This window comes from Neophocaena asiaeorientalis, unplaced genomic scaffold (genome assembly GCF_003031525.2).
Source record: "Neophocaena asiaeorientalis asiaeorientalis breed wild unplaced genomic scaffold, Neophocaena_asiaeorientalis_V1.1 scaffold91, whole genome shotgun sequence".
In the NCBI taxonomy this organism is placed as follows: Eukaryota; Metazoa; Chordata; class Mammalia; order Artiodactyla; family Phocoenidae; genus Neophocaena; species Neophocaena asiaeorientalis.
In genome coordinates, this window is record NW_020173198.1 from 5732753 (window position 1) to 5752752 (window position 20000).

The 20000-nt window shown below is 45.0% G+C and overlaps 1 protein-coding gene across 2 annotated transcripts in view; it reads right to left on the reverse strand.

The window, feature by feature from the left end:
* The window catches only part of PRKCB (protein kinase C beta), a 311334-nt gene extending 299898 nt beyond the window's left edge, over positions 1-11436 (reverse strand). For both annotated transcript variants that reach the window (XM_024744607.1, XM_024744606.1), the window contains exons 1-2: positions 11053-11436; positions 10000-10031 (exon numbers count right to left, since the gene is read on the reverse strand). In XM_024744607.1, the coding sequence (XP_024600375.1) occupies positions 10000-10031; positions 11053-11225 (205 nt within the window). In that variant the 5' untranslated portion in view covers positions 11226-11436. The remainder of the gene's footprint in view (positions 1-9999; positions 10032-11052) is intronic.
* Positions 11437-20000: the final 8564 nt, after the last annotated feature.

Genomic DNA, 20000 nt, shown 5'->3' on the forward strand with positions numbered 1-20000 from the left:
GGGAGGGAAGGTCTTCAAAATAGGGCTATTCCATAAAACTCCATCACGACAAGAGACAGTCCTGCAGAGCTCACCCTCTACCTTCACCCACATTATTAGCTAGCTTCTTCAACCCAAAAGAGCACATGAACATCCCACACAGAGACTGAGGGGACCCCCAAATTTTAAAGGTGAACTGGTCAGAAATCTATTTGAAGTTGAAACGCCATCAACACGTTTCCAAAATGAAGCAGCAGGTGGGGCAATCACAGATTTCAATTCAGCTTTCTGAGGTTTCCCACAAAATTAAAGCATCAAAACCCAGGAAATTGTAGCACAGAGAGCACTGCGCTCACCCATGTTCAAATCACGTCTCTGATGGCAGCTGATCCCTCCTCCCTCAGATCCACTGTCAGTTTCCCTGCGTGCTCTTGGCCACGGCACGTAGGCACATTCATTCTCGCATCATGTCCTTGACTCAGGAGCATTCATCCTGCCTCCCAAGACTGTAAACTCAGTAAGGACAAGACAGTGCCCAGCCCTAGAAATCATGGCAACAGCCCTGTTTATCAAGTACTCACTGTATGTCAGGCAAGGTGCTCAGGAAACACCTGCCGTGTGCCCTATAAACTAGGTTCTGTCACCGCCTTTGTCCTCTGGAAGAACCACAGGTTCAAAGAGTTTAAGTAACATGTTCAAGGTCCCATAGCAAGAAGCCAAGACTTATACCCATGCCTTTCTGTCTCCAAAGCACAAATTCTTCACCACCGGTGCAGCATGTGCTCAATAAACACGAGCTGGGTGCGTGATAGCAGGAGAGAAGGAGAAAAGGAGTGGGAGGATTCCTTCTAGAGAAAAAAATCGCTTCTGTGGCCCTCTACGATGAAGGATGCAGTGAAGAGCAATATCCCTATTGTTAGAACCATAAAAATAACCCAGTAACCATCTCCCAAAATAGGACAATCAACAGTATGACTGACACGAAAGTCCAAACGTCTCTTTAGGATGTGAAAAACGGCAGCAGCCCCTAGATGCTCTGGGAACGCTCCCCCGCTGCTTCTAAGTGGTCACTTCCGCTCCTCTTACCTGACTTCCAACCCTACCAGCCTGGAATTTCAGGATCTGAGTCACGGCAATTATGGTTTCAGAATGCATCTCATGCTCTTTTTCAAACATTTGGCCATTTCACTCACCCACACACATCCCGCGCGACAGCAGTGACAACAGCCACTTCCTAGTCACTACGCTGCCTTCACGAGGTCCAGACCCCCGACAGGACGTTCCCCTCCCACCAGCTCATCCCTCACACACCCTCCTTCCTGTTCCCCGCATGAGCCCCTTTCTCTCCTCCCGGGCTCCACTTGTGCTGTCCTCTGCCCGAAACACCCTCCCCGGCCCCCGCCCCCGTGTCGATCTGGGAACTCCTACTCCTGCTGGAAGATTGTTCCCAAATGTCAGCTCCTGTGTGGAATCTTCTCCACCCCTCCTAGGAGTAAGGACGTCATTCAAAGCTTTTTCACACCCTCGGTGTAACACTTCTCATTTATGTACCAGAAGTAATTGGCCATGTGCTGTTCTCCCCTCAAAAGACGAGGGAGATTTTCAAGGGCAAGCATGGTGTCTTATTTCTCTCCAAAGCCCATATTGGAACCTGACATTATACAATATATTTCTTCTAAGTTACTTGTTAATTGCTATTCTTCTACTAAAATGTATTAATTGCTATTCTCCTACCAAACGTCTCTGAGGGCAGGGATTCTGTCTTGTTCACCGCTCTAGTTCCAGTGCTTAGAACAGTACCTGATACATGGTAGGCACTCAATAAATATTGACTGAATGAATGGACAGATGGACAGATGGCTAGATGGATGTGGAAATGGATGGATGGATGGATGGATGAAGAGAAGGATGATGGATGGAAAAACAACTGGGTGGACAGAGGAATGGATTGGTGGGTGAGTGGGAAGATGGATGGATAGATGGATGGTTGGATAAAGGCAGGAGCATGTTTCACCAGCCCAGGGTCACAAAGCCATGGAGAAACAAAGCCAGGAGAGGAAATCAGGTCTGTTTGATATTTGAACCTTCATTCTCAGGCCCCATTTTTACTGCCTATCTAGAAGCCCAAAGTTTGGTCACTGGCCAGTGGCAAGGTAAAGGAAGAGTCTAGAATCGCCCCCAGGAACATGGTTACTGTTGAGCAAGGTTAATTTCCATTTACTTAGCAAATGCCAAGACTCAATAAGGGGGATCAGAACCCTCCTAGTCTGGGTCTGAGTTCCCCTTCTGACCGGGTAGGGCAAATTTCTGCATGTGGGCTGAGGGAAAAAGAGACCTCCAAGAGATACAAACAAGCAGGCCAAGGACAATGAAAAGGTAACAACAACAGCAACAGTAACTACGGTAATATTAAAAGACTGACACGCCTGAATAAAGGCTACCGTCTCTTCCAGAGCCTGCGGTTGCTGTGCTTTTCAACCCTCTGCAACACAGAGCTTCCTTCCAACACCAAACACTTCCAGGGAAGACACTGAACTCCCCTTCCCTACTCACAAGGAGGAAACGCCAGTAGGAAACCAGGCCCAGAGGTAGAAGAGCATAAGGCTCAACGTTAGGTAAAAGTGGGTGACTGGTAGAAACGAACACATCTTTAAGTTTCCTAATTCCCTGCAGTCCCTTTATAATAAAAACAATAAAGAACATTTACGAAGTACCCAGATTTGCATTAGAGAGACTGAGACTTTCTCCTTGAAGGAATCAGAAAAATGGAAAGAGAATTGACAAAGGATCTTTTTCTACGTGTGAGTCAATGCCGCTTATTGCGAAACTACTTAAAAATTATCTTCCAAATAAGAGAAGACACGCTGCCTAAACCAATGGAATGAATGGTTGCAGAAAATCAGACACGGACCCAGGATGAGGAAGGTATTCAGGAGAAAATGCAAGGAATCCTGTGCCCCTGTAAACTGGCTTTCAGCTCACAAATGCCTTTCACTGATAGATTTTGCTCTCTCTCTTTTTTTTAATTGAAGTAGAGTTGATTTACAATGTTGCCTTAGTTTCTGGTGTACAGCAGAGTGACTGTTACACACTTTAATATCTTGTAATAAACTATAATGGAAAAGAATCTCTGTGTGTATACACATATATATGTATAACTGCTCTCTCTTTTTATTTATTCTCAGTCTATTGCCTCAGGCTTGCCCCTCCACCTCTGAAATGATCTGATTTTTCTCCTTTAGAGCAGCCACCTCGAACTGCAACCCCTGAACAAAAAGGAAGTCAGCTCATTATGAGTTATTAGCTAAGAGGAGATGACGTTCTCTGTCTGTCAAACTGAGAAAGAAGCCATCTTAACATAACTGTCTAATTCTACTAAATATTCATCTTACTTGCAACCATGGCACAAATAAAGATTCAGGGCTTCTCCACAGAATGTCACAGAGATAAGACCTCCTGCGCATCTTTATCCAGGTTATAAGCAGCTTCACAATACAGATTTTTAGCTCTGGCTCCTTGACAACTCAGACTTTCTCCAATTACCTCAAAGAATGAGAAGCTGTCTGTTTTTTGTTTTTTGTTTTTGTTTCTGTGCGGCATGTGGGATCTTAGTTCCCTGACCAGGGGTCGAACCCGAGCCCCCTGCATTGGAAGCGCAGAGTCTTCACCACTGGACTGGCAGGGAAGTCCCTGGTTTTTGTTTTTAATTCCCAGGCCAAAGAATTCCCTGACTCCACCCCAACCCTTACATAGGTTAGCATCCCCTACACATTCCCATAGCACCCTGTACATTTCCTTCTAAGTACTTAACAAGAGTGAAATTAAATATTGGTGCAATGCTTTGTAGACTGTCTCATCTCCCCCATTACACTGTAAGCTCCGCGACAATAAGGATCCTCTCAATCTCATTCACCCTTGTATTCCTGCCATCTAACATAACTCCTGACACAGAGAGCTTAATGAGTGAATATTTTTTGGAAGGATGGATGGATGGATGGACAAATGGAGGTATGTGGTAAATATACAAATTTCCTACCAGATTGTCAAGCAGCCATCACACCTCCAAATACCACATGTAAACATTGTGATTTTTATATACTCTATAAAAAAGCTATCACACAATTTCAATGGAGAGAGAGGATGAGTGAAGTCAAAGAATCCTTGAGATTAGATCAAATGCCAAGAATAAGGGACCAAGCTTTTGAACACATCAGCCAGAGATGATGAACTGTTCAGCTGATCCCCCTCCCCACCCAAGAATTAATTGGACTGCAAAGACAAAAGACCAGAGGATTAAAAACTGTACTTAATAATTTAACGACCTGTAGCTGAAAAGCATCAAAAGGAGATGCATAATCTCAAAATTGTGACGTACTGATCTATTTGCGTGTGTGTGCACGTGTGTGTGTACGTGTGCATGTGTGGAGAAAGAAAGAGACAGACAGAGGAAAGAGGACCCCAACAGCAAGAGCGTGTACAATTTATTTTCAAACCTTTGGTTTACCTTTTGACCAGTTAACTTCTCTATATCTTTTTCTTTATTGACCCAGATACACTATAAACATGCTATATCTGGTTCTGGGCAGTACCTGAAGTATCACTGGTACTCAGAAATAATATATTTTTTAATGAGTTTCTAATAACTGGTATATCATATCAACTAGATTTTCAAAGGTCGTATTTTCCATATTTACTTGGAAAGGCATTCTGTTGCCCAGTGACAAAGCTTCAAGCTTTCTCTGAGTGTTCTACAGCTCAAAAGGAATTGGCTGTTGCCTCTTCAACAAATCAACCCTCCTTCTTGCTAAGACCCAGCATTAACCTATCCTTAAAATTTTTTTATTTCATTTGGGACTTTGAGCCCCAAATCCCACTTCAGGTGGAAAAAATTAAAAAGTCAAACCAACAAACAGAAATTTAAAAAGCCTCTGCCTTTTATCCACATGGAACCCCCAGGACACATTAAGAAGAGCCAAGAGATAAGTGGAGTCTCACTCACAGGCCTCTGGGATCTGCTTCCGAGAAGGGAGGGAAGTGGAATAATAGAGGCTTGACTGCACACAAAAAAGGCCCTATTTATGATTCTACTGAGAAAATTCAACCTGAAATTCAGGATATCATAGTTCCTAGGGAAAAATATGCCAAAAATAAAATGAACCTTCGATTCATCTTTGACTACTGTTTTTAAAAAGTACATATTCTAATCTCAAAGTGTTAACTACAGACTAAAATAAACTTGTATCCTGTAAAGTCGATGTTGATGAAACTAGCAATGGTTGTATTCATGCAATACTTTGGGGATTTTTAAGAATAATGTCTATTGGGCTTCCCTGGTGGCGCAGTGGTTGAGAGTCCGCCTGCCGATGCAGGGGACGCGGGTTCGTGACCCGGTCTGGGAAGATCCCACATGCCGCGGAGCGGCTGGGCCCGTGAGCCATGGCCGCTGAGCCTGCGCAAAAAAAGCACAGGGAACTATATTCAATATCCTGGGATAAACCATAATGGAAAAGAATGTGTAAAACAAGAATGTCTCTATGTGTGTAACTGAGTCACTTTGCTGTACAGCAGAGATTGGCACAGCACTGTCAATCAACTCTACTTCAATTAAAAAAATAAAATTTAAAAAAAGAAGGCTTAAAAACTTGTTTTCTAATCTATACAAGAAAGGAAAGAGCTGGTTTACTCATTATAGTCATCAATGCTAGGTCTACATAGTCAGAAAATTAGTGCACTGGGGTTCTTCTAGAGGGTCCATGGCAAGTTTCGATTTTTCTCACAAGAAGGGTGAAAAAAGACAATCTAAACAAGCTGGCTATCTGGGGCTAGACTCACTGGTGTCACCTAAAGTCTATGAAGGAACATACCAAAGAAGAAACCCATCTAAATACACGAAAGAGACATAGTCATTTAATGAGTTCCCAAATTAACTCTCTCCTCTTTTGACACAGTTTCCTACAGCTAATCAAGTAATAATGATCATCTCACTTAGAGTTATCGATAGTGGATATTTCTCTTGTACCACCTCATTACTCCTCACCACAACCCTATGAGGTAGGTACTATTAGCCCATTTCACAGATGAGAAGACCGAGGCCACTACAAATGGATGACTTGCCCAAGTTCACACAGTAAGTAGGTGGCAGAGCACAGATTCAAACCCAGTTCTGACTCCAATCCCATGCTAGGAATTCTGAATCCCTATATTTTATTGTCTCCCTATTTTTAATTAAGTGACTTCCTTAAAAAAATTTTTTTTCTCTCTGCCCAACTGTAGAAGTTTCTTTGGGCAAGAGCCTAATTCCACCCAAAGCCTTGTCTTAATTACAATGACAGCACAAATGTTGGTCCGTGGCTCCTCTAAAGAATGCCACAGGGCTTCCCTGGTGGCGCAGTGGTTGAGAGTCCGCCTGCCGATGCAGGGGACACGGGTTCGTGCCCCGGTCCGGGAAAGATCCCACATGCCATAGAGTGGCTGGGCCCGTGAGCCGTGGCCGCTGAGCCTGCGCGTGCGGAGCCTGTGCTCCGCAACGGGAGAGGCCACAGCAGTGAGGGGCCCGCGTACCGCAAAAAAAAAAAAAAAAAAAAGAATACCGCAGAGAGAAGTCTGCCTTGCTTATCTGAGCAGTCCTATTTCTAATCCAGAATTTAGGGGGTTTCATAATAGAGATTCTCAGCTCCAGTCCCCTGTCACCAGAGACATCCTTAAACTACCTCACAGAGAATGGTTTTATAGAAAATACAGAGTGGAAACAAAAAGGGAGAAATTATGTAGCAGTCAATCTAGAGTTCTGTACAAAAGCAAGAAAGTCTATTCTTAAACTCCCCTGAGCACACAGAAATCCACAATCTCCCATGGCTTACGGACTTCCCATCCTTCCTCTCTCAAGCCATCTCAGCACCCTCAATTTCCATGGCAGCACCATGGGGCACGGGGCTCAGTGGTTTCTTTGCCTTATGATCATCCTACACAACTCCTACCCAAGAAAGGCAGGGACTAGATCCTCTTTCCACTTCTACTTTTTTTTTTTTGCAGTACGCAGGCCTCTCACTGCTGTGGCCTCTCCCGTTTCGGAGCACAGGCTCCGGACACGCAGGCTCAGCGGCCATGGCTCACAGGCCCAGCTGCTCCGCGGCATGTGGGATCTTCCCGGACCAGGGCACGAACCCGCGTCCCCTGCATCGGCAGGCGGACTCTCAACCACTGCGCCACCAGGGAAGCCCTCCACTTCTACTTTTGAAATGGAAACCCCCCCACCATAGCTTTTATCTGGGAACAGGGCTACCTGAAATTAACCTTACATTTCCCGCATACTCCTTTGCAGCAAGGTGTGGGTATGTGATTAAGTTCTAGCTAATAGCATATAGGCAGAAGTAAGAGGCAACTTCCAGGACAGTGAGCATGTGTCCTTCACCTTTCTGTACCTTTCCTCCTCCTGCTGGCTGAAATAAGGCTGTGATGACTGGAGAGTCCAGCATCCTTCTTGGACTCTGAAATGATTTTCACTCCTGGGATAGTAGAGCAGAAAACTGAAAGGAACATAGCACCTTGGGCTCTGAACTTCTGACTTTGGTGAGAGAATAAAACCGTATGTATTTTCTATAACATACTGATCCCGTTTTAATTAGATTCACTTTAAGAGGAAAAATGTGGTACAAAAATGCTCAGATAAGGAACTCCTCTCTGATTTCAAAACCAGTCCCAGGTAGCTCTGAGCACATCTGAGGAAGCATGAGATCCTAAGCATCTCGATTTCAAGGGCTGTCAATTTGCCCCTTCCCCTCTCTCGCTCCTTCTCACTCCAGCCCAAATGGAATTTACTACCAAAGCAGTGACACAGGGCGACCAGCCGTTCACAGCTGGATTTAGACTCTCACCTGGCAGCCAGTTCCATAGCAAAGCAACCCTGCAGAGCCAGTCTCCTCTCACACCAGCTGCCCCACCACTGGGTTACTTTGGAGACAATCATAGGAGCTGATACTTTCTGAGTGCTTAGTCTGTGCTGAACTCTGGTCCAAGCACCTCATATACTGTAACAACTTGGAGCCACTCGGCAATTTTTTAAGGTAGGTATTGTTACATGGACCCATTTTATACGCAAGGAGCCTGAGGTACAGAGAGGCTAAGTAAAATGGCTGGGAAGTCTCAAGTCAAGATTCAAACTCACAGTGGTAGCCTGATAGCCTGTGCACATGTTCACTACCCTACACTGCCTCTCAGGAAGAGGAGAAAAAGGCAATAAAAAAAAAAATTTAAACATGCCTACCTCTAAAGCTGCCATATTTCATTAGAAACTTTAATTCTGCTTTACTCACTGCACCAGAAAATGCCTACCATTTTCCTGGCTTTGAAAAAACAGATCTGCTGTTTCAGATGTGTCATTACCTGCACACTGAGAAGTTAACTTTCCCAACCGTTAATAACTGCAGAGCAGGTGGGACAGGAAAGCAGCAATAAAAATGTTCAAAAATCACCCCTGACCTCAACAAGAGACAAAGACAGAAACCGATTCATGGAAGTGAGAGGTAACCTCAAAGATCTTCTACGTGTCCCCACACTTCTAAGGCACCCCTGGCATTCTGCTTAAGGGGTCAAAGTTCTAGAAAACAATCCAACCATGTGCACCAAGGCTGAAATTATTGCCATTTAAAGGAACGTGGGAAGTCCTCTGGTGCAGTGCGTGAAACTGGGGCTCCAAACCTTGGTAAAAGAGGGCAGGGGTTGGGGGTCTACGAGGCTCACTGGCTGAGCGGGCTCTGCCCAGATCTCAGGTGAGAGGTCATATAAGTCTCCGAAGAAACCAGTGCCACACTGCCAGCACTCTACATAACTGACAGTGCCACTCACTCTCATCAGGGATCACTTTACTTTTCTCTGGAGGGTGGAGGTGCTACAACAGAACTGTCAGTCAGTGCTAAGTCACATCTCAGACTCTTTAACATTCAAATGTTTTCTTCCCCTGATCTAAACCCAGATCGCCAGGGCAATCAACTTGCCCCTAAGACACTCCCCAGAAATGTGATATTTCTCACCAAACTCAACCACGTGGACCTGGTCTAAAATGGGGGAAAGGGGGGACCTTCCAGACCAGAGGTTGCAAACTCAAATGCCTTACAGGGGCCAAAAATGGGTGAAGCAGGCCTGGTTGGGATCGACTGAGACAAAATGGTGCAGCACGTGCACCGTGTCCACAAAAACTGCTGCTCTCAGCTCCAAATGATGGTTCTAAAAAGAAAGTGGGACCAATGCTCAGCAAACTTGAAGCTGCAAAGTCAGATACTTTGTGAAATCTCCCAGTTCTAAAATGTTGGCATCAAATTCAAAACATGTTTGACACCCTAAGGGCTAAACAAAACTACAGATGATTTGGCATCTGGAGAGCAAATCTGCAACCACAGACGGCCGAGTCACCACTAGGTTGGGCATCCCTGGCTAGGGTCAAGGATCTCAAACCCGATGCAAAGATCCAGGTAACCAGTCACTTGGAGTCCTTCCTGTATCTAGCCAGAAGAGAGAAAGGGCAATTTAAACCAGGATCTGAGAAGCACCCCAAATGGAACCACTTCTTTCAGAGAGGGAGGAGGCCCAGGGGACAACCACAGTCGCCTTCCTAGGGGATACACCATCTGCAGAGGCAGGGGCCACCTGTAGAGACCTCTATGAGGCAGGGGAAGTGGAAGAACACATGAACAGGAATTGGGGGGGGTATCTCAAGAAGAAGTGGCCAGGCAGGATAGGTTCAGGAGAACCTATTTTGACTCTTCTGATGCTGGTTAGGGAGAAAGGATGGATGTACATCCTTGGCCAGCTGAGCCTCCCAGCTCCACTGGTCCTTCCTGGATGGAGCATCTCTGCCCCATGTACGCACACCACTTTTAAAGACCTTTCTGTGGTGAACTCCTAGTTTGGGAGGTCACTCTGACAAATGTAATTCCTTCACTCTCTGCCTATCTCAGTCACTTCCAGAAAGTCTTTTTCACCTTCTCCTCCGGCAAACAGCATCCTTAGAACCCCACAGCCTACCTTGGCACTGGAATCCTTGCTTCCCGAAGCCCCTGCAAAGCAGAAGGAGACATGTCAGGCAGCCCGAGGGGCCCAGCCACCAGTTAGTTCCCCCCCAGAGTCACCCCACTTCCCCCTGCTCCCCTAGCCCAGGTGCAACCTCCCAGCCACAGACGGGTGCCCAAGAGTCTTCCGCCTCTGGGGGGGAGGGGGTAGGTGGGAGCTCAGCGGTAACCTCCACCTCCCCTCAAAAGGCAGAAGAGAGGAGGCTGCGACCACCAGGTGGCGGGGTAGGGGGAGCGTTTCCGTCTTGGTGGGAGGCGGCGGACAGGCGGGAGTTCTGCCCACAGAGATGCCCTCGGGGAAAGAGAAAAAGACGCATTGAGTGGGAGGATGGGAGAGCCCCCGCGGCGATGGCAATCCCTGAGGGACTGGAAGGGAGCGAGGACTCCCCATGCCTAGAGGGACCGGGGAGCGGAGAGTCCCCGCAGTGATGTGAAGGGGGGAAACTGAAGAGTGGAAAGGGGAACCCAGGCCCTCAGGGAGAAGCAAGAGATAACACGGGGCGCTGCCCCCGGAGACACAGAGGAGGAGGAAAGAATGCCTCATGCCCGCAGGGAGACGGAGAAAGGATACCCAGGGCGCTGCCCCCAGAAAGGAGGGAAGGGATGAGGGTGCCTCGAGCCCGGAAGGAGACAGAGAGATAGGGAACCCCGCACGAGAGGGCACTCGAGGCGCTGCCCTCCCGGGGAGGGACAGCGGAGCCCTGAGCCCTGTGGAGAAAGGGCGCCCGCGCCGCGACCCCTAGGCGCTCCGAGGCAGCTGGGAGGAAGAGAGGGCACGAGGCACCGCGCGATCGGCTGTCTGGGACCCCGGGGAGCGGGAAGCCGCAGGACTGTCCACGGGGGAGTCCGGGACAGAAGGGTCCGGAGCGGGAGCCCGGGATCTGGGGCCGCGGCGGGGCTTATCCTCCCTCGGAGGCGCGGGGGGCGCGGAGGACGCGAAGAGGGGGTCCCCGCGCGCGGCGCTACCCTCGGAGCCCCGGGAAGGTGCCCTGAGCCGGCGCGTTCTCACCAGATGAAGTCGGTGCAGTGGCTGCAGAAGGTGGGCTGCTTGAAGAAGCGGGCTGTGAATTTGTGGTTCTTCACCTCGTGCACGTTCTTCTGCCGGAGGGCGCCTTTGCGGGCGAAGCGCACCGTGCTCTCCTCGCCCTCGCTCGGCGGCGGCCCCGCAGCCGGGTCAGCCATCTTGCGCGCGGGGAGCGGGAGCCCGAGAGGTGCCGGCCAGGGGCCGCGGTAGCGCGGGCTGCGGGGCCGGGAGGCGTGGGAGAAGGCGGCCGCTCTGCCGCCCGGGGCCGCGGACGCTTCCCCTGCGCCGGCTCTGGCGGCCGCGGCGCGCGGAGCTGGGGCTGTCACTCGCCCAGCTGCAGCCACTCGACCAGCTGCGCTTGGCACCGCTGGCCCCAGCTGCGGGGGAGGGAGGCGGAGCCGCGGGAAGACCCCGCCTCCCTCATTTGCATCGCCCCCAGGCTCCGCCCAGAGCCGCCAGCTGCTTTACATACTGGCACCCCGAGGCTGCCGGCCTCCCAGAGAAGCGTTCTCAGCCGCAGCGCTGCGACGCGGGGACCGCAGCCAGGGACCGCCAGACCTGAGCCTCCCCCGCTACCTCGTCCTCGGCCTGGGTTGCATGAAGGCGATGAGCACCTTGGGTGCGCCCCGGGGGAAACGAGAACGGGGGCTGAGGCCTGCGGGGGTAGAGGGTGGAAAGGGTGGGTGCGACGGTTTCCACCCAGGCCTCTGCAGAGGCTGGTACCCATCCACCCCGTATCCGTGCCATTTGTCATTCTGCACGCGTCTCCTGGAGGGATGGGCTACCGCTGTCACTCATTCGGAAAGGCCTGTGGCTCCACACACTTACACACACATACGCACACACTACTGCAGAGGGAGGGGAGGGGCAATCCTTACTTTATATATACACATCTAACTCCACCACAAAGACAATTCTTGGCTTTGCTTGCCTGACCATTTAGAAGAAAACGCCCTACCTTCTGTCCATCCCCTCCACAAAGAGACTCAGTTTCCTCAGCTGTGATATGGGGTCATTAAAGGGCGTGGGGAGAAATTTAAGAGGCCAGTATTTCCTCAACTTTCATTCATTCTTGACCCATCTTCACAAATGCTGGTAATACTTGTGCACCATCTAGAAAAAAATCTCTATCTAGTTTCTGAGTTCAAATAGCAAGACGTATCCTTACTATGAAAATCTCTCCAGATGCTGCCACTTGCCCAAAACACCAGCATCTGAGGCCTTCTTTTGTTTGTTAAGGGAGATTTACAAATTTTAGAGAGATGTTAAAGACATTAACATCCAACTGGGACTCTCTCCTGGATGGAATCTGAAGGATGGAAAGGTAGCCAAAAGAGTAATAATTGTCTACGTAAACAATGCTGTGTGATTTAGTGTCCCGTCCACACACTGCATCTAAACGTCCCCCCACCATGCCCCACACTCCGGGAACACATTGCTGCATTAGACTATGAACTCCTGCACTAGACCTAGGCTCTGAGAGCAGGCTCTGCTCACCATTGTGTCACCTTGCACCTAGCTCTGTGCCTGACACCTTCTCAGAGCTCAATAAATATTGGTTGAATAAGTGAGTAATTGTGTGAACAAGTGAGTGAATGAAAACTTAAAGGACATTACCCCTACCCCCAACCCGTGTCCAGTAGGTGTTCCATAATAATAAACATCAGGTGCTAAGTGGGTGTCACAGGTACTTGCAGTGTCTTATTTAGACCTCCCAACAACCCTGTGTAGGTCTAGTAACTTTCATGATGGATAAAGACACGGAAGCTCAGAGTGTTTAAGATAGACCCCCGAAGTCACATTGTTGTTGAGTGGTGGTTAAACCTGCCTAAGTACAAAGCATACTGGTGACAAAAGGGTGAAGGAAGACAGGATGGAATTGAACCAGCTACACTGAACTTCTGCCTAATGAAGCTCAGGTCCTACTAGGATGATTTTGCCTGGAAGCTGCTGAGTCTAAGTCGTTATTAAGTGGCATGTGGAGAGCAATGGCTGTCATAATAGAATGTCCTTTTCCTACGTAGTAACTCAAAGGAAACAAGGAAAAAATAGCATTCACTTTTAAGGTTGACTTGTTTGGGAAACTGGACGTGCCTGTCTATTATTAGTCCTTTAAGAGGCCCCATCATCTCCCAGGGAAGCTTGTGAAAACATCCCAGGAGACATTGCTGCTGAAGTAGATTTTCTTTGAACTGATGAGCTGGAAGCTTGAAGCCCACATCCTGCCTTTTGAACCAAGAGCTCTGGATGACTTTGGTCTGTAACAACAAACAGTACCTCATGGGGCCTGGGCCTAAAGATGCAAGGGCTGGTAGATCCTGAAGAACCACTCAATTCCTGGAGGGGCTGCACCATCTGAATGTGAGGAACACAGTTCCCATTGGACCCAGACTCTATAGGGCAGGGGTCTCAAACTTGTGGCCCTTGGACACATTCTTTTAGCCAGCCCAGTGAACATTTATTTTTTGGTTCACCTTGGTAGAATTTCACCTAAATATCCAGATTCTGACTTCTCTAGGAAAAAAAGTTATGATTACATGGAGCCTGCATTCCTCTACTTCCTCATTCATTTGTTTACTCATTCAGGATTGAATTTATTGAGCACCTGTTACGTGCTGTTCCACACACTGTTAAATAAAACAGACAAAAGTCCCTGCCTTCATAGAACTAATGGGGAAGATGGACACTAACCTAATAAACTAACAAATCTATACTAGGTGGCATGGAGATTCATGCTGTAAAGAAACACAAAGCACAGTAAAAGAATGAAGAGTGACAGCCACCAGGGAAATCCTTTATGAAAAGCAGAGACCTAAATGAAGTGAGAGGATGAGCCATTGGGCTATCAGGGTAGAGAGAGTTCCAGAAAGAGAAAGGAGCAAATGCAGAGGACCTGGAGAAGTAGTGTGCTTAGCATGTTGCAGAAGCAGCAAGGAGGTCTCTGTGGTTGGAGTGGAGGGAACAGGTACAAGACAAGGTCCATAAAAGAGCAGGGCCTTGTAGATGTGGTAAGGAGTTTGGACTTCACTCCAGAGAATGGGAAGCCACCAGAGGACTAAGAGCAGAGAAGTGGCCTGATATAATTTGTGGGTTTTTTTTTTAAGATTACCCTGGATACTATGCATAAAATAGACTGAAGGTAGAAAGAGTAGAAGCAGGGAGAGCATTTGAGGTCATTTGAATAGAGGAGGCAAGAGATGATGACAATGGCATGGTGCCCCTTGGAGAGAAAGTGCAGTGGTTCTCTGTACAATGGGCATGGGCCCTCTAGGTCATTAGAGCCCTCACATGGTCCACTCTGCTTATAAAAGAATGAATGCTGGCCACTTGAAAGATTTCAGAGGCAATGAGAAGGCAGGTTGCTCTGGCTAGGAATGGAGTCCAAGGGCTCTTAAGCTTAGGCTTCAAACTTGCTGTATATATTAGTTTCCTGTGGCTGCCATAACAAATTATTGGAAAACTAGACAGCTAAAATAACAGAAATTTATTCTCTCACAATGCCAAAGGTCAGAAGGCTGAAATGAAGATGTCTGCAGGCCCTACTCCCTCTGGAGGCTTTAGAGAAGAATCCTTCCTTAACTCTTCCAAGTTCTGGCATCTGTTAGCTTTCATTGGTTTCCTTGGTTTGTGGCCACATCACTCCCATCTCTGCCTTCCTCTTCACATCAACTTCTCTCTGTGTGCCAGTCTTCTCCTTTTCTGTCTAATCTCCCCGGTGTATCTCTTACAAGGACACTGGTCATCAGATTTAGGGCATGCCCAGGTAATCTGTAATGATGTCTTCATCTCAAGATCATTAACTTAATTACATTTGCAAAGACCTTTTTACCACAGGAGTTAAGACATGGACATGTCTTTTGGAGGGGCTACGATTCAATCCACTACAGTGCATAACCTTGGGCAAGTCACTTCTTCCCTCTGGGTCTCACTTTCCTCCATTGTAAAATAGGGGCAGAGATGTAGTTTGCCTTCCAACTCTTTCATTATAAGGCAACCTTCTCACCAATACAGTAGTCACTAGCCACGTGTGGCCACTGAGCATTTGGAATGTAGCTAGTCTCAACTGAGATGTGACTGTAAGTGTAAAATATATCCCAAAACATCAAGTACTTAGTGTGAACAGAATGTAAAATATCTCATAAATAATTTTTATCTTCAGTGCATGTTGAAAATATATTTTGGATATATTGGGCTAAATAAAATTTCTCTCTAAAATTAATTTTACCTGCTTCTTCTCACTTTTTTAATGTTGTTACTAAAAAACATAAAATTACATATGTGACTTACATTATATTTCTTTGGACAGCTCTATTCTAAAGAGTAGATTTAAAAATAAATTAAAAGTTGTAAGTAGATAATATAAATAAAAATTCATCTCTATTCTATGTAGAATCAGTAGTGGTACCTTGACTGGAGGCTGAAGAATCTGCTTTCAAGATGCTCACTCACATGGCTGATAAGTTGATGCTGTTAGTTGAGAGCTCACCCAGGGCTTTGAGCCAGGGACCTTGGTTCCTCTTTAGGTGAGCCCCTCCACTGGCACCTTGAGCTTCCTCAGAACATGGTGGTTGAATTCCAAGAGTGAGTGTCCCAAGAGATAGAAAGTGGAAGATGATAGTTCCTTAAAGCCTGATCTGAAAACTGACACAGTGTCATTTCTGATATATGCTATTTGTCAAATAGCCACAGAGCCTATATTTAAAGGGAGGCTCCATGTCTCAACGAAAAGACTGACAAAGAAATTGGGGGCCTCCTAGGAAGAGCTCAGTAAATAGGAGGAAGATCTCAGTAAATATTTATTGCATTAATAAAATTATTCAAATTGATAAAATGTAACAATTCCCATCTGACATATAAGGAAACAGAAATTTGAAAAAATTAAGTCACAGTCATTCTAGGACTGCTACTATTAATAATTAAAAGCTAACATTAAGAAACAAGAAACTGTGGCCCAATCAAAAGAAAAAAATGAACCAACAGAAACAGTCCCAGTGAAAGAAAACACAGAGAACCTAGTAGACAAACACTTTAAAACAACCATCTTAAACATAATCAAAGAAATAAAGGAAGACATAAAGTCAAGAAAATGGTGGATGAACAAAATGTAAATATCAAGAAAGAGAGAGAAAACCTCAAAAGAAACCAGAAAGAGATTCTAGAGCTGAAAAGTATAGAAACTGAAATGAAAAATTCACTAGAGGGACTCAAAGGCAGATTTGAGTAGACAGACAAAAGAATCAGTGAACTCGAAGATAGGACAATTGAAACTATTGGAGAACATTTCTCCAAAGAAGCCATACAGATGGCTAAAAAGCACATGAAGAAATGCTCAACATCATTAATTATTAGAGAAATGCAAATCAAAACTACAATGAGGTATCACTTCCTACCAGTCAGAATAGCCATCATCAAAAAGTATACAGAGAAGACCTCAGACTTCCCAAAAGGCAAGAAACTACCCACATACCTGGCAATGTGGCTGACAGGGTCTTGGTGCTTCGGCTGGGTGTCAGGCCTGAGCCTCTGAGGTGGGAAAGCTGAGTTCAGGACGTTGGACCACCAGAGACCTCCTGGCCCAATGTAATATCAATCGGCGAGAGCTCTCCAAGAGATCTCCATCTCAATGCTAAACCCAGCTCTACTCAGTGACCAGCAAGCTCCAGTGCTGGAAACCCCATGCCAAACAACTAGCAAGACAGGAACACAACCCCCATTATCAGAGAAGTTGCCTAAAATCATAATAAGTTCAGAGACGCCCCAAAACACACCACAGGACGCAGTCCTGCCCACCAGAACACAGGCACTATTCACCTCCACCAGGAAGCCTACACAAGCCACTGAACCAACCATACCCATTGGGGGCAGACGTCAAAAACAATGGGGACTATGAACTTGCAGCCTGTGAAAAAGAGACCCCAAAAACAGTAAGTTAAGCAAATTGAGAAGACAGAGAAATATGCAGCAGATGAAGGAGCAAGGTAAAAACCCACCAGAACAAACAAATGAAGAGGAAATAAGCAGTCTACCTGAAAAAGAATACAGAGTAATGATAGTAAAGATGATCCAAAATCTCGGAAATAGAATGGAGAAAATACAAGAAATGTTTAACAAGGACTAGAAGCACTAAAGAGCAAACAAGCTATGATGAACAACACAATAAGTGAAATTAAAAATTCTCTAGAAGGAATCAATAGCAGAATAACGGAGGCAGAAGAATGGATAAGTGACCTGGAAGATAAAATAGTGGAAATAACTACCGCAGCACAGAATAAGGGAAAAAGAATGAAAAGAATTGAGGACACTCTCAGAGACTACACCATTTATAGCAACATGGATGGACCTAGAGATTGTCATGCTGAGTGAAATAAATTAGACAGAGAAAGACAAATATCATACAATATCACTTATTTGTGGAATATAAAAAAAAAGGTAGAAGTAAACTTACCTACAAAACAGAAATAGAGTTACAGATGTAGAAAACACCATATGGTTACCAGAGGGTAAGGGGGGGAGAGATAATTGGGAGATTGGTGCTGACATATACACACTACTATATATAAAATAGATAACTAATAAGGATTTACTGTATAGCACAGAGAACTCAACTCAATACTCTGTAATGGCCTATATGAGAAAAGAATCTTAAAAAGAGTGGATATATATATGTATAACTGATTCACTTTGCTGTACACCTGAAACTAACACAGCATTGTAAATCAGCTATACTTCAATTAAAAAAAATTTTTTAAGAAATTATTGAAGAAGAGAAAGATAAAAGAAAAGTGAACAGAGCCTAAAAGATACCATCAAGAAATCAAAATATATATTGTGGGAGCCCAGAAGGAGAATAGAGACAGAAAGGGCAGAAAGAATATTTAAAGAAATAATGGACAAAACATCCCAAGTTTGATGAAAGACATGAATATAAACATCCAAGAAGTTCAAATAACACTAAGTAGGATAAACTCAAAGAGATTCAAACTGACTTAGGTTATAATCAAATTGTCAGAAAACAAAGACAAAGAGAAAATCTTGAAAGCAGCAAAAGAGAAGCGACTCATCACATACACGAGATCCTCAACAAGATTATGATCAGATTTCTCATCAGAAAACTTTGGAAGCCAGAAGACAGTAGACTATGTTCAAAGTGCTAAAAGGAAAAAAAAAATAACTGTCAACCAAGAATCCTAACTGGCGAAATTGTCCTTCAATTTTGAGGGAAAAATTAACACATTCCTAGACAAACAAAAGTTTAGGGACTTTTTTTTACTAGATGTACCCTGCAAGAAATACTAAAAGGAGTCATACAGATTGAAATGAAAGGACACTAAACAGTAATTCAAAGCCATATGAAGAAATAAAGATCTCAGTAAAGGTAGATAAATGACTATTATAAAAGCTAGTGTTATTGTAGAAATGGTTTGTAACTTCACTTTTTGTTTTCTACACAATTTAAGAGGCTAATACACTATTTTACAAAAGAAAAAATATTAGCCTAAAGCTAGTATTATTGTAACAGTGGTTTGTAACTCCACATTTTATCTTCTACATAATTTAAGAGACTAATGCAAAAAAAAAAAGAGACTAATGCATCATAAAAAAACCTTATGAGTTTATGTTTTTAAACACACAATGTATGAAGATGTCATTTTGTGGCATCCACATCTAAAAGAGCTGGGGCCACAAATGTATAAAAGCAGAGTTTTGTATATTGTTGAAGTTAAGCTAGTACAAATTAAAATTAGAGTGTTTTAACTTTAGGATGTTAAAGGTAATCTCCATAGTAAGCACAAAGAAAATAGTTATAGAATATACACAAAAGGAAATAAGAATAAAATTAAAATGATTCACTACAAAAAGTTAGCTAAACACAAAAAAGACAGTAATGCAGGAAATGAGGAATAAAAATACTATAAGACATATAGAAAAAAATAGCAAAATGACAGAAGTAAGTCCCCCTTATCAGTAACTAATTTAATTGTAGAATACCCAATCAAAAGTCAGATATTGGCAGAATGGATCAAAAACTATATGACCCAACTCTATGCTGTCTACAAGAGAATCAATTTAGATCCAAAGACACAAATAGGTTAAAAATGAAAAGATGGTGAAAGCAGGATCTTGAAGAGATATTTGTACACTGATATCATAGCAGCATTATTCACAGTAGCCAAAGTGTATAAGCAACCCAAGTGCCCATCAATGGTTAAGAAAATGTGGTATATACATACAATGGAATATTATTCATCCTTAAAAAGAAACGAAATTCTAACATACGCTACAACATGGATAAACATTGAGAACATTATGCTGAGTGAAATAAGCCAGTTACAAAAAGACAACTGAATGATTCAAATGAGGTAACTAGAGCAGTCAAAATCATAGAGACAGAAAGTAGAACAGTAAAGTTGGGAAGAATGGGGATTTACAGTTTAATGGGATATTGAGTTTCAGTTTTGCAAGATGAAAAGAATTCTGGAGATGGATGGTGATGATAGTTGCACAATAATATGAATGTACTTTATATCACTGAACTATACACTTAAAACGGTTAAGATGTTAAAATTCATGTTACATGTTATTTACCACAATAAAGAAAATGGGGAGAAGGGCTTCCCTGGTGGTGCAGTGGTTAAGAATCCACCTGCCAGTGCGGGGGACACAGGTTCAAGCCCTGGTCCAGGAAGATCTCACATGCTGCGGAGCAGCTAAGCCCGTGCGCCACAACTACTAAGCCTGCACTCTAGAGCCCGCGAGCCACAACTACTGAGCCCAAGCACCACAACTCCTGAAGCCCACACACCTAGAACCCGTGCTCTGCAACAGGAGAAGCCACTGCAATAAGAAGCCCTTGCACCATAACAAAGAGTAGCCCCCACTTGCCACAAGTAGAGAAAGCCCTCATGCAGCAGCAAAGACCCAATGCAGCCAAA